This window comes from Sinocyclocheilus rhinocerous, unplaced genomic scaffold, assembly GCF_001515625.1.
Source record: "Sinocyclocheilus rhinocerous isolate Xijiao unplaced genomic scaffold, SAMN03320098_v1.1 scaffold892, whole genome shotgun sequence".
Lineage (NCBI taxonomy): Eukaryota > Metazoa > Chordata > Actinopteri > Cypriniformes > Cyprinidae > Sinocyclocheilus > Sinocyclocheilus rhinocerous.
The window spans coordinates 875917-891053 of record NW_015642825.1 but is presented as its reverse complement, the minus strand read 5'-3'; the positions used below and the strand labels follow the sequence as shown (position 1 = coordinate 891053).

At 36.1% G+C, this 15137-nt stretch overlaps 1 protein-coding gene across 1 annotated transcript in view; it reads left to right on the top strand.

Annotated features, from left to right (window-relative positions):
• The first annotated feature begins 7744 nt into the window (after positions 1 to 7744).
• Positions 7745 to 15137, top strand: part of LOC107756705 (C-X-C motif chemokine 14-like) — a 10357-nt gene continuing 2964 nt past the window's right edge. Inside the window, exons 1-3 of the mRNA XM_016573918.1 lie at positions 7745 to 8006; positions 9494 to 9599; positions 13758 to 13871. Coding sequence (XP_016429404.1) covers positions 7943 to 8006; positions 9494 to 9599; positions 13758 to 13871 — 284 coding nt within the window. The 5' untranslated portion in view covers positions 7745 to 7942. The remainder of the gene's footprint in view (positions 8007 to 9493; positions 9600 to 13757; positions 13872 to 15137) is intronic.

The window sequence follows — 15137 nt, the reverse complement described above, 5'->3', positions numbered from 1 at the left end:
TTTTTTTTATTATTATTATTTATGCAGAAGAATATGGCTCTCTGAAAAAAGCAGCTTGCCCATTTCCTCCATTACACAACAGTTCTGGTGCACTACGGTATGCCGCTGTTGGTGCAATTACACCAGCGGGCATCTGCTTTGTCTCTCGTGCTTCTCATCCCAAGTAGGGTCCTCTAGGCCTGCAGATAATGTGTGCACAAAGCCACTATTATGGCCCCTGAAAAAATGGCCCTATACCCAGGGTGCAAACTTGTCTCAGGACTTGTGCCTCATTCACACATAGTTTCCGCAGCAGGTCAATGGCAGTTGCTAAGATGCTGGGTTGGCTGCCCATTACCAGTTCAACTTCCAGCCAAGGTTGAGCCCTGAGCTTAAAGGAAGGTGCCTGCTTCTTCTGCCCGAGCAAAATGCACTCCTCTGGGTCCTCATACTTGGAGATTTTTTTACCTGCAGCTGTTCTGTCCTAATAACGATGACTATGGAGTGCTCATCTTCTGCTCAGATTAAAAACAGAATGAAAGTTGAGACACGTTGGAAAACCAATAAATATTGTTGTCAGAAACATCGTGAGGGAGGACCGAGATGAGTGGAAGATTTAAAATATTCACCGTACACGTCGATACCCCATAGCAATGAATTGGTGCGCAGCCAAGAGCAATTTATTTGGATGGCAGCACATTCTCTTTGGGTTGTATACCTTACATAGGCTATCTTCAGGCTGTGTTAGATATCCATTTACATGTCACTTTTGAACTATTTAACACTTTAGTCACGTTACTATTTTGTTGTCTTGGCTTTAAAACAAAATGTCAGAGTGACCCATATTCTATTTAAAGCTTACAGCTCGCGAAAATATCTGCATGTCGTGTCCTCAGTATCTTTGTTTTCCAGACATAAATGTATATATGTACATATATATGTTTGTCTGGAAAACACAGATACTGAGGTCATGACATGCAGATATTTTCGCGATATATATGTATGTATATGTGTGTGTGTGTGTGTGTGTGTGTGAGTTTTCGTAATTGTAAAATGATGTGAAAACCCACATGGTTGGTGTTAATAATTTATGAATTATTTAATTTATAACTATTTTAATTTAGTAGAAAAAAGAAGAAGAAAAAGGATCCCGCATAAAAATATCTTTATTAGCTACAAGTTAATAAAGCTTGTAGAATGTGAGTTAGAGTTAGGTCATGGTTATAGTATTTATAACTAGCTGTGTATAAAAACAAAAAGTCTATGCAATGTCCCCATTTAGTGTGTGTGTGTGAGAGAGAGAGAGAGAGAGAGCGAGAGAGAGAGAGAGAGAGCGAGAGAGAGGAAAGGAGAGAGAGTGCTAGGCCTTGTGGGATTAATCAGGTTATTTAACTGCTGTTTATTTACACTGTAGTGGGATGATTTTCTGGACCACACTCTGACAGCTAAAATCAGCCAGGCTTTATTTTCCCAGGAACTATACTAAGTGCATGACTCATGCAATCTGGATTAAACACCAGCCTTGCACTGGTACTCCTGCTTCTGGCCAGGACCTTCAGATATGTTCCCTGCTTTGGCAGGTTTGATGAGTATGGCATGTGATGTTTGGACAGAAGGTTTTTAAAAGACATGAGTTTATCACAGGGTGCTGGTGTATTACATCAATCGCACCCAGTCAAATAAACCTCCTGGCTCCAGCAGAGCAATCACGCATGGAAAAACATCAGAAAGGTCTTGGGGAGAGCAGTTGGCTTCACTTTTGAGCCAGATTTGGACAAAACTCATTTCTCTCTACATTACACCATTTGCCTGTTATGCACTCTGTCTAATGATCTATGGTGTTGGAGAGGTCCATTAATGAAAAAGAAAGAAAACACATTTTGTAGGAAATAATTTTGACTGCCAGTCAAAGAACATCATAAAATCGACCTAAGCTGGCCAGTAATTTTATCTTGACTCCAAAAGTACTGTTGTAACTTTTCAAACATTTAAGTTCAATTTTCAGTCATCTCAAGCAAGCACTGCTCAAAAGTTAAAATATGCTTTCTTCACCTTTAAATATGGAACATTTTCTGTTTCTCTTCTACTTTGGTATCTTTCACCTTTGGGGTTCCCCAGGGTTCTGCATTGGGCACTTTTTTATTTTTATAAACCTATTAATTTATAAAGTTATATTTGGGCAATATTTATTTATTTGTTTATTTATTTTGAATGCCTAATTTGTTTTAAAACGATTTCTTTGTTACAATTAAGCATTGCATGGCTAAAAACTTTCTACAGCTAAATGAGAGGAAGACAAAAACTGTATTTGGGCTCTCTAGGTCTTAAGATGTAACTAATAAATGATGTTGTGAAATGAATTTCTACCTCAGGACTACTGTTAAATTAAAACCTTTCATTTAATAATCTCTGTAGAGTAAATGAGAATCTGTCATTCATCTCAATTCCGCCTGCAGACAAAACAACATGCAGTCGCTAGACTCCTTTCTGGCACCAATAACAGGAAAACTATTTTCCGAAAACTGGCCTATATTTACTAATATCAGTTCATTATAGAATTTATTTATTTGTTGCTTTGAAGCTCTAAAAGGTTCGGTGCCACTTTATTTATAACTTGACTAGTGTGCGGCATCAAGAAATATTACAATATTAATGGAAATGTACTGACTTGTGTTATAATATTTTGTGTGTTATTGTCAAAGGATTATTGGAATTTAGAAAATGTAGAAAAGGTTGGCTTTATGAACAACAAATGATATTAAAGGGATCTCAAACACTGTTTATCCTGTCTCTGATGATCATGCAGATCCATTTTTAGATTTGGTCTATAATGAAGAAATTTACATAAGCACAACAACAAACCTGCCCTGAATAATATGAAAATATCTCAAGAGGATGTCAAATCCACCACAGATGTGTGATGAATAGATCAACAGCTCCAAAGACAGTGTTATGTAACATTATCAGCGATTAGTGTTCTCGTCACATGTATTTACTTACTGAAACCTGGCCAGAACGAGGCTCTCTGAGAAATATACAGATTGACAGAAGTATACAGAAATCTCTAATGTACTCTCTAAAATAAACTGTTATGAAGTCAAATTATTTGTGACACTGCAAGTCAAATGCATCTTCTGTGTCTCCTGTTTAGGTATTCTCATGCACTATATGTAGGTTTCTCTTTCATGTTATTTAAGCAGGCATTCCTATGATTCTTCCTGGACATTTAGACTAATAGTACTGTATAGTGGAATTCTATGCAGCGATTATCCAGCATGTTCTCTCATGGAGCAAGTAAACGTGAAGAATCCGAGAGCCCGCAGGCCATTGGCTAACCTGACTTAAAATCATTACGTGTAATTGCAAACACCACCCTTCTGCAGCAGCAGTTTGCACAGACGTGCCTGATCAAGAAAAAAGGAGCCACTTTGATGCTTGTTGACGTGCTGATTTACACGTTGTCATGTTACGGTGCTTTCTTTGAGCAGAAGAGATTCGGTGCATATCGCAGTGCATTGAATAGGCTACATAACATGCAACAAAGAAAATATCTCTCAACATGATTGTATCATTATCATTCAACAAATACATAAAGGTTTTGTCTGGATACATTAGTTAATGAAAGAACAACAATAAAGTAAAATGGGCCTTTGTGGGAGAAAAAATAAAACACAAAAACTTTCACAGTCACGCTATTGCATACAGTCAAAGGGCCTTATCTGGTTATAACACAACTAGTTCTAAACTAGATTTGCTTCAGAACCCAGATTGTACATTGAGTGATGGCCCAACACAGTACAAAAAGTAAAATGCGCAACACAAAAATGTAAATGTATTAAAGGCACAATATGTAAGTTTTCGCCGCTAGAGGGCGCATATTCAAAATAAACAAAGAAACAAAGGCGTAGTTTGATGACACCGTGACTGAGTGTGGAATCATGGGAGTTGTCGTCTTCATCTCCACAGCCGAAGCAATCCGACGGGACTCGGGCAGAAATCATGTTCATGGATGAGCTAATGATTTATTAACGTAGTAGAATGAAGCAGGGTGAGGCTGAAAGCCGTCGAAGTGAAACAAGGCCGCTGAACGAGCATGACACACGGCTGGAAAGCAGCGGAGCTTTTATTATGCCAGAGTCGACCGTTTCCGCTCCTTCCGGTCGTGCATATGTGGGGTAAAGCAGCGGAGCTTTTATTATGCCACAGTCGACCGCTTCCGCTCCTTCCGGTCGTGCGTATGTGGGGTAAAGCAGCGCTGTTTTATCATACTAGATACATTTGAAAGTTCTGTTATAATGCTACTCTGTGCGGTCGTCACCTGTCTAATAAAACGCATAACATATTAAAGCGTCTTTGGTGTTTCCATGTTTTCTAGAAAACAAAACCGGAAATCGAGGGGTTAAGACGTCATTGGCAGGCGACACTATGGACACGGTCCGTGTCACTAGTTAAAATTGCTTATTTCTCTGGATTTAAACATTCTTCGAAACATTTGGGATAATGTAAGTACACAAGTCAGCAAAATATATAACACTGTTCTAGTGGTTTTTGGGTATTTAATAAAAAAAACTTACATATTGTGCCTTTAATAGGTTAATGTGAAAAAGGTGTGTTTACACTTATAGTTCAGTTCTCTTGGTTCTTTTGGTCCGGACCAAAAAAGAGAGTGATACATGTAGTCCTGATTTGCTTAGTGTTCACACTCTCATTTTTAACACCAAATCTAATGATACAAAACTAAAGGCATAAGAATACATTTGCAACCTGATTGGACAGCTTTTATGATGTATATTTTGCAAACTTACCGAACATCCAAAACCGCTGTATGCTGGGCTAAATGGATTCGTTGTATGTGTGTACATATGGTGGTATTTTTACCAGCTGATAACCGACAAATCCCTTATAAAATGTGTCAACGAGTCAAACCAGTGCCAGGAATTCCTCCGTTGCACAGAGAGATCTGCTGTAAGGAGACGGTGGTTTTAACACCAGTACTGAACTGTAATGGGCAACATACTGTAGCTTCTATCATTTTAGATTTACCACACCACGTGCATGTTGCCTCCTTGTTTATGTAACCTGCTTATTGCTTAGTCTTCTGTATATAGAGACATCCACCAGTTAAAATTTTGTATTGGTGACTGGTTATTGGTTAAATCTGCTTCTGTTAAGTTTGGCTCCAAAAAATATTTGGACTCTCGTAGCACATTAAAAACTGAGTGTCATTGCTAAAATATCAAGCGGGTTGTATTTTAAATAAATTATAGACTTTTTAAGCAAAGGATTTAATTGATAAAGCAGTAGAAATACTGTTCAAAATAAAGATTAAAAGGCGTGTGACACTTTGTGGATGGCAAACATTAGCGGATAATTTTTATTGTTAATGTAATGAACTTGTAGAAACATTTTTCACTCAGAAATTGCTTTCACAATTAATCACAAAGAAGCAACACATAACAAATTGATTAAACATTTTAAATGTAGTATTTCCTTCTAGAACATACTTGATCATCTTTATTTACAACTACAAAATATTCAAGATTTCTTTTCCTGTGATCCCTGATGTAGCTGTCAGTGGACAGTCTCAGCATTATGGCGATAAAAAATAGATATAGCTGCCAGTGTTTTTGGTATGACTGACAACGTAAATGCCCTTGACAGTGGTAGCTGATTTGGGTTAAAAAGGGGCATTGGCATTGTCTGTTAGCATTAAGTCTTTATTATATCCAGTCAGGCAGAATGAAGGGCAGCTTCACATATGATTTTCATGCTTTTCAGTTCACCCGGACCTTTGGATGGGCCACAGACAGACGTGAAATGGACTGAGGCATGGCTGATGACAGCTGGGATGAGGCTCTTGTCCGCAGACACAGATACTCAGATGGTTAGCTTCATGCCCTCCAATCATCCATGCATGAGGAGGAAACTAGAAACAGTCTTCTCAGGGGTATCATTTACAGAGCCAAACACTGTTAGGTGCCAGTGCAGACAACAATAGGTAGTTTTATTCGTCACTGTGACAAGGACATTTTTAAAAGGTGACAAATTCAAAAGTGCAAAATTATATTGTAAAGCATTATATACTGTATGAAAGTAAATAGCATAGATCTATTACAAACAGCTTACACGGGGTTGCTTATCGAATGAACATGCATAGAAACTCCCTTTGCATGTCTCTAAGGTGCGATATTCAAATAAAAAATGTGCATCTTCAAAAATGTTTGAGAATTGCTGACTTGTGCTTATTAAACCTTACAAATGTAGAAGTCCTCATGAATTCATTATCACAAATAAAATACACTCTTCAACATGGAACAGATGTTGTGAATGAATGTGCCCTAGCAACTATTGTTTTGTTTTTGTTATTCAATTTAAAAATAAAATGCTGATGATATATAAGGGTGGACAGCATCAAATCCAAGCAATTTCCACCATTATGCAACTCTGTGTAGAGTTTTTACACAAACCCTGGTTAGAAGTACAAAATAACACTCACACGACTTCTTACCTGTGCAGCTTTATCGTTGAAACTCTAAAAAATGCTGGGTTAAATCAATACAACCCAGCACTGGGTGAAATACGGACAAACCCAGCGATCGGGTTGTTTTGACCCAACCTTCTGGGAAGTTTTATTTAACTTAACTATTGCTTAAAAATTACTATATTTCTTGCTTAAAATAAATACAAAATAAGTTGGAAATTAACATATATGAATATGCTCAATAAATTAACATTTATTAACAAAAATAATAATTAAATAATACACATTTTTTAAATTGCTTATTAATAAATATTCACCTTTTGATAATTGCTGATGCCTCTAGTAATTATGTGTCTGATTTTTAATTTACAACCTATTTTGGATTCATTTTAAGCCAAGGTTGGGTTAAACATTTAACCCAATCTGGGTTGTATTTAACCCAGCATTTTTTCGAGTTTAACATAAAACAGTTGTATGTGTATTACGTAATACTATTTTCAGCAACAACAATCTGATAAAAGCTCTTTTAAAATGTCTGCAAGATGTGTTTAAATTGCTTATTAATAAATATTCACCTTTTGATAATTGCTGATGCCTCTAGTAATTATGTGTCTGATTTTTAATTTACAACCTATTTTGGATTCATTTTAAGCCAAGGTTGGGTTAAACATTTAACCCAATCTGGGTTGTATTTAACCCAGCATTTTTTCGAGTTTAGCATAAAATTGTTTTATGTGTATTACATAATACTATTTTCAGCAACAACAATCTGATAAAAGCTCTTTTAAAATGTCTGCAAGATGTGAAAAAAAAAATTGTTCATTCACAGGTTTACTTAGCCTAATTATAATTCTTACTTATTGAAGTAAGTCTCAGGAAGACTTCTTTAAACTACCTAACCTGCACAAGAAGTGACTTTATACAAATGTTTTCAATGTTTTAGGTCTAAGATGTTCTTAAGATAGCACTCCTCTACTAAAGACTCCAGATTGCATAGAAAGAGTTTGCTAAACCGAGCCTTTATTCATGGGCAAGAATCGAGGAGAACAAATTAAGTGAGACTTTTTAAGCCAATGCAATTATCTCCCCTGACAACGTCCACACTCTCCTAATAAACTTTTTAACTCAATTGTATCGCTTTTTTTTCTCTCTGGCGACCGTGTGTCAAAACCTAGAGCGCTGCCTACCCTCGATTGCATGCACACGGCCCAAAAATGCTTTCTAGGTAGGCAACTCGCTCGGTGTGGAGACGCAGCCGCTGTTAATTCGTCAGCGGGCTGTGCATATCAATGAGGCGCTCGAGCGTGTGTTTATAGAAGCTCAGTGCGCTCGAGAGCACATTCAACCTGCTACTGACTCCCATCACAGAGACAGCGAGCGCGTTTCTCAGCAGGCGGACACTGTGTGAGGATCTCGATTTTTGGATCTGAGTGCTGTAAACAGACCGGAGGCTGCTGGAGGTTCTCAGCAAAACTATTGGGGATGAATCGCTGTACGGCCGCTTTGCTTTTGCTGGTTATCGCTGTTTATTCACTCAACACAGAGGGTGAGTGTGTGTGTGGTGTTTAGTATCTTATGTTTTTTATGGAGTTCGCGAAGATATGCATTGTTAAAGTGTCTATCAATATAGAATTTGGCGTTTTTGCTATTTCAGTCTTATCCGGGGTGCATGATTTTATTCTTCTATTTGATCTTTTTGTCAACTTTTCCCGCAGAATAACAGCGCCTTATGCTGGTGCAACTGTCAAATATCTCCACTTCTCTCAGACAATCTAGTTCATTCTGCAAAAGTTGGCCAGTGGTAGTAAATAGTGGCTCTTTGTGTTGCTGGATGAGTCTTGTTGGCTTGTGTCCTGAGAGGCTGTTTAGAGATGATGCTGAATGGAGCGGAGAAGATTGATGAGGATTAGATGTAGGTCACGCGTCTTTCAGCAGCAGCTCACCTGCCTCATAGTCGGAGGGAAAACAGCAAATGGCACTTTAATGAATCACCACGCTGTTTGTTGAATTTTGTACCACCTCGTTGTCAGTTCAGTTTAAAAGTTAGAAAATGCTGGAACGTGTCAGAAAGCATTTGTAGAAGAAATAGCCATGGAACATTTCACAACAAAATATTTTCACACAAAAAAAAAAAAGAAGTAAAATTAAACCTGATCAGAATTTACCTCACAAATTCTCATTACTTTAATGCAAAAAGTAAACAAATAAATTCTCATTAATATAGTAGTCAAAGTCATTGTCTGGACACAATGTTAAAATCAGAAAACAAAACTATTATGCATATTTAATAATAGTTTAATATTAGGTGTTTAATAATAGAAACACTAACTTTCTATTTTTTCTATTCTATCTACTTGTTTTTCTTTGTGCGTGTGTGTATATATATGTATGTATGTATGTGTGTGTGTATATGTGTATATATATATATATATACATACACCTTGCTACGTGTACTGCGTTAGGCTAACCGAGACTTGTCATTTGCACTTATGTATTGTTGCTCTTTTGTTAGTTTTGACTGCTTTTATTGTCCTCATTTGTAAGTCGCTTTGGATAAAAGCGTCGTGTGTGTACTGCGTTAGGCTAACCGAGACTTGTCATTTGCACTTATGTATTGTTGCTCTTTTGTTAGTTTTGACTGCTTTTATTGTCCTCATTTGTAAGTCGCTTTGGATAAAAGCGTCTGCTAAATGACTAAATAAATAAATAAAATAAATATTTACATTTATAGTACTTGTCCTTTACAATTTTTTTAAATGCCATATAAATTAACAATTAAATTACGTTAATGCAAATAAAATATTTATGCATATAAGCTTCATTTTCTATAATGCTGTTTTATTAAAGAAAAATTAATTTCTATATACGAGTACACATTCACATTGGCTTTTCATTTTAGGTTTTCTTTATGCAGCTGTGACTTCTTTCTGTTTCGATCTTTTCTATTCAAATATAATTTTCGTTTGGCCATCTCTTGCCAGTTTTTGTGAGATCTTTCTCGGGACTAATCTGTGCCTTTTACCCATTTCTTAGCATATAAGTGCAGATGCACGAGAAAAGGCCCGAAGATCCGGTACAAAGATGTACAAAAGCTGGAGATCAAGCCTAAACATCCATACTGCCAAGAAAAGATGATATTGTGAGTTGCCAAAAAAATTCTATCTTTGATTTGCAAAGTGTGTTTGGTGTGTGGTGTATTTTTATGACTGTGTTTATGAATTGCAGTTGGTTCTTTAACTAAATAACAACTCAATAATTATATATTTATAGAGCAGAGTAGTCTTATAATAAGAATAAGAGCAAAAAAAATTAAACCATGCTTTAGGAGATGTTTGTTGATTATCCGTATTGCTGTAAAAAAGACTGCAGCCCATAAGGGTCGGCTGCCCCTAGACCCTACTAGATAAAACAGGTCATTTCATCTTAAGGTGGTCAGGCATGGTGATCCTGCTCAATCCAGTCCACACCAGTTTAATCAGCTCTAACCAGACTGTAGCTGTCTGGTAATTGCCCACATCTTGGACTATCTAATGGCTATAAATGACAATCTTAGATCAGCTATTAACCTTGTAAAACCAGCTGCCAGCATAAACCGTTTTAGCTGGATTTTCCATTATATGATAATTTAGTGGCACACTTAGAAGATACTATACAGTCAAAATTTACCTTAAATTGTTTAGCATGGTTATGTTGTGACAGTGCATGAAGCCCAAACAGTGTTTATGAAGGCTGTAAGATACAAACATGTTTTCTATGTTGTAAAGCAAACGTGTTTGTGATAAGCTTGTCTTTTGGATAGACGTTACCGTACACGTTATTCCACCTGCTGGTCATTTTAGGCATTGCAGCATATGTACAGAGCTGGAGATTTTTAAAAAGCAGTTTATAGTAAAGTTGTGTTTATATTCTGAAATTCAAATGAATATTATAATGATCGTAGATAGATTTTAATTTGAGTTTTCAAAAGAAGTTTTAGTATTGTAGGCTTTATATTAAAATCTCGTTACATATCAAGAGAGAGTGATCTATCTGCGGTTTGGATCCAGAAATGTTGCTCTGAACTGTGGATTGAAAATGAAATTGGTCAGATGTGAAGTGCACAGATATTCTCGAAATTCAAGTGCTGTACCAGTGTGATCATTTGAAGATTATATAATATCCATAGTATTTCACCTGGTAATTATACGGTATATTATATTTGAATAGTTAGTGCAGAAAGATATTTTACATAAGAATAAAAAATCAATCAGTTTGTGGCTCACTCAAAGTTGTTCTATTAGCCTCAAAGCTTTTGGTAAATAGTCCCTGGACATTTAGCTCATTTGTCTAGATTTGCATTCGTGAAAGTGTTCCGTCTCTTCAGTTTATGGCACTGGATTCTGAGTGTGAGTTTAACATTCTAGAAGCTTCTCCAGCCCCACAAGAGCTCCTGCTCTGTTTTAAGAGGCCAGTGAAGAGTTTAGAGTCAACAAACATGTTCTTTTGGCTGCACAGGTGAATAATAAAGTGAAAATCTAAATAAAAGACTATGCACTTCAATGCTTCAGTGATTCCAGCGACGTGGTAAATATCTTCTTAATAGGCAAAATAAGCTGCGGTATTGAATTCTGCTTTGAATTAGTATTTGTTTAGCAGTCAAGTAAGCAGAGCATTCTGCGGTCATGATGATTCACCTCAAACTCACACAGTCCAGGAACGATTTGTCAGGATTTGTCCAATTTCTACCTTCTGCATTTAATTTGAATGATGATTTTTATTTAATCTTTAGTGCAAAGTTGTGTGTGTGTGTGTATATATATGTGTGTGTGTGTGTGTGCGTGTGTGTATATATATGTGTATATATATGTATGTATGTATGTGTGTGTGTATATGTGTATATATATATACATACACCTTGCTACGTGTACTGCGTTAGGCTAACCGAGACTTGTCATTTGCACTTATGTATTGTTGCTCTTTTGTTAGTTTTGACTGCTTTTATTGTCCTCATTTGTAAGTCGCTTTGGATAAAAGCGTCTGCTAAATGACTAAATAAATAAATAAAATAAATATTTACATTTATAGTACTTGTCCTTTACTATTTTTTTAAATGCCATATAAATTAACAATCAAATTACGTTAATGCAAATAAAATATTTATGCATATAAGCTTCATTTTCTATAATGCTGTTTTATTAAAGAAAAATTAATTTCTATATACGAGTACACATTCACATTGGCTTTTCATTTTAGGTTTTCTTTATGCAGCTGTGACTTCTTTCTGTTTCGATCTTTTCTATTCAAATATAATTTTCGTTTGGCCATCTCTTGCCAGTTTTTGTGAGATCTTTCTCGGGACTAATCTGTGCCTTTTACCCATTTCTTAGCATATAAGTGCAGATGCACGAGAAAAGGCCCGAAGATCCGGTACAAAGATGTACAAAAGCTGGAGATCAAGCCTAAACATCCATACTGCCAAGAAAAGATGATATTGTGAGTTGCCAAAAAAATTCTATCTTTGATTTGCGAAGTGTGTTTGGTGTGTGGTGTATTTTTATGACTGTGTTTATGAATTGCAGTAGGTTCTTTAACTAAATAACAACTCAATAATTATATATTTATAGAGCAGAGTAGTCTTATAATAAGAATAAGAGCAAAAAAAATTAAACCATGCTTTAGGAGATGTTTGTTGATTATCCGTATTGCTGTAAAAAAGACTGCAGCCCATAAGGGTCGGCTGCCCCTAGACCCTACTAGATAAAACAGGTCATTTCATCTTAAGGTGGTCAGGCATGGTGATCCTGCTCAATCCAGTCCACACCAGTTTAATCAGCTCTAACCAGACTGTAGCTGTCTGGTAATTGCCCACATCTTGGACTATCTAATGGCTATAAATGACAATCTTAGATCAGCTATTAACCTTGTAAAACCAGCTGCCAGCATAAACCGTTTTAGCTGGATTTTCCATTATATGATAATTTAGTGGCACACTTAGAAGATACTATACAGTCAAAATTTACCTTAAATTGTTTAGCATGGTTATGTTGTGACAGTGCATGAAGCCCAAACAGTGTTTATGAAGGCTGTAAGATACAAACATGTTTTCTATGTTGTAAAGCAAACGTGTTTGTGATAAGCTTGTCTTTTGGATAGACGTTACCGTACACGTTATTCCACCTGCTGGTCATTTTAGGCATTGCAGCATATGTACAGAGCTGGAGATTTTTAAAAAGCAGTTTATAGTAAAGTTGTGTTTATATTCTGAAATTCAAATGAATATTATAATGATCGTAGATAGATTTTAATTTGAGTTTTCAAAAGAAGTTTTAGTATTGTAGGCTTTATATTAAAATCTCGTTACATATCAAGAGAGAGTGATCTATCTGCGGTTTGGATCCAGAAATGTTGCTCTGAACTGTGGATTGAAAATGAAATTGGTCAGATGTGAAGTGCACAGATATTCTCGAAATTCAAGTGCTGTACCAGTGTGATCATTTGAAGATTATATAATATCCATAGTATTTCACCTGGTAATTATACGGTATATTATATTTGAATAGTTAGTGCAGAAAGATATTTTACATAAGAATAAAAAATCAATCAGTTTGTGGCTCACTCAAAGTTGTTCTATTAGCCTCAAAGCTTTTGGTAAATAGTCCCTGGACATTTAGCTCATTTGTCTAGATTTGCATTCGTGAAAGTGTTCCGTCTCTTCAGTTTATGGCACTGGATTCTGAGTGTGAGTTTAACATTCTAGAAGCTTCTCCAGCCCCACAAGAGCTCCTGCTCTGTTTTAAGAGGCCAGTGAAGAGTTTAGAGTCAACAAACATGTTCTTTTGGCTGCACAGGTGAATAATAAAGTGAAAATCTAAATAAAAGACTATGCACTTCAATGCTTCAGTGATTCCAGCGACGTGGTAAATATCTTCTTAATAGGCAAAATAAGCTGCGGTATTGAATTCTGCTTTGAATTAGTATTTGTTTAGCAGTCAAGTAAGCAGAGCATTCTGCGGTCATGATGATTCACCTCAAACTCACACAGTCCAGGAACGATTTGTCAGGATTTGTCCAATTTCTACCTTCTGCATTTAATTTGAATGATGATTTTTATTTAATCTTTAGTGCAAAGTTACATTTATTAGCATATAAAATAGTATTGTTACCATTTTTATGATTAATGACATGCATGAAATGTATTAGTGTATCACTGCTTAATGTCTGTGTTGCTTAAATGACTAATATTCTCCCCTTGTCTCATCCTGTTTACCCATCTTCTCCTCCCATCCACTCACCCGTAATTTTCCCCATGTGTTTATAGTGTCACCATGGAGAATGTGTCCCGTTTCAAAGGTCAGGAGTATTGCCTGCACCCCAGACTCCAGAGCACTAAGAACCTTGTCAAGTGGTTCAAAATCTGGAAGGACAAACACAGGTAGCGTTTCCATCGCTTCTGCATTGCTACATATAAACAACTGCCAGCCAGCACTGCGAACATAAAACCCGGGTCAAAACCCAAATGATTCATTTAACACGACATGTTTCCAAAGTTGAATATTCAATAGATATTCAATGAGAAAAATTGGGCCTATTTTATTTCTCAGGAATGGATTGTGGTTGTTGAGAATTGGTTGATAAAGTAAGAGCGATTTGCAATGCCAGCTGAAAAGGAAAGGGTTACAATAACAGGGTTTCTGCGCCTTAAAAGGTCTTAAATTGGAGCTTAAATTCATAGTCTTCTTCAGTATTTTTTTCCCCATTACAAATATCTAAACATCATTAAATCAACATGCAGATCAAAGATTAAGTCTTGAACAAAATTTAGCGAGTTTACACTTGAAACAAGAGCAAACAACTGTCAGTGGGGTATGAAAAGTAAACCAGTTGGTAGATATTTGTTCTTGGTTCAATCAAACTCACTTCATTTTGATCAATTTCTTTTTTTTGTCTGATGCCATTTTTGCTTTTCAAGTAAATGGATCTTGATTTAAGAACCAAGAGAAAAATACTGATGAAGGACAACAATTTTTTGTCATGTAATGACAAAACCGTAAAAGTCATTTCCATATTCTAGTGGTTGAGAGCAGAGGTATTCATTCAAGTGCTCCATTCAATGTAAATGTTCTTTACTTGGTCTTAAAAAAGTCTTAAATTTACATTCATAAAACCTGCAGAAACCCTGCGTAAGATCAGGAACAGATGAGACTATCAGCTCTGATTTCTTGTTGACATTAAAGGTGCACACAGTCTTAAAAAGACTTAAAGTCACCATGAAATCAAAATTATAAATGAAATCAAAATGGTCTATTATAAGTGATTAACCCATGCACATTATTAAAGGCACAATATGTAAGATTTTTTTATTAAAATATCCAAAAACCACTAGAACAGTGTTATATATTTTGCTGACTTGTGTACTTACATTATTCCAAATGTTTCGAAGAATGTTTAAATCCAGAGAAATAAGCGATTTTAACTAGTGACACGGACCGTGTCCATAGTGTCATTGTGTCGCCTGCCAATGACGTCTTAACCCCTCGATTTCCGGTTTTGCTTTGTAGAAAACATGGAAACACCAAAGACTCTTCAATATGTTGTGCGTTTCATTAGACAGGTGACGACCGCACAGAGTAGCATTATAACAAAACTTTCAAATGTATCTAGTATGATAAAACAGTGCTGCTTTACCCCACATACGCAC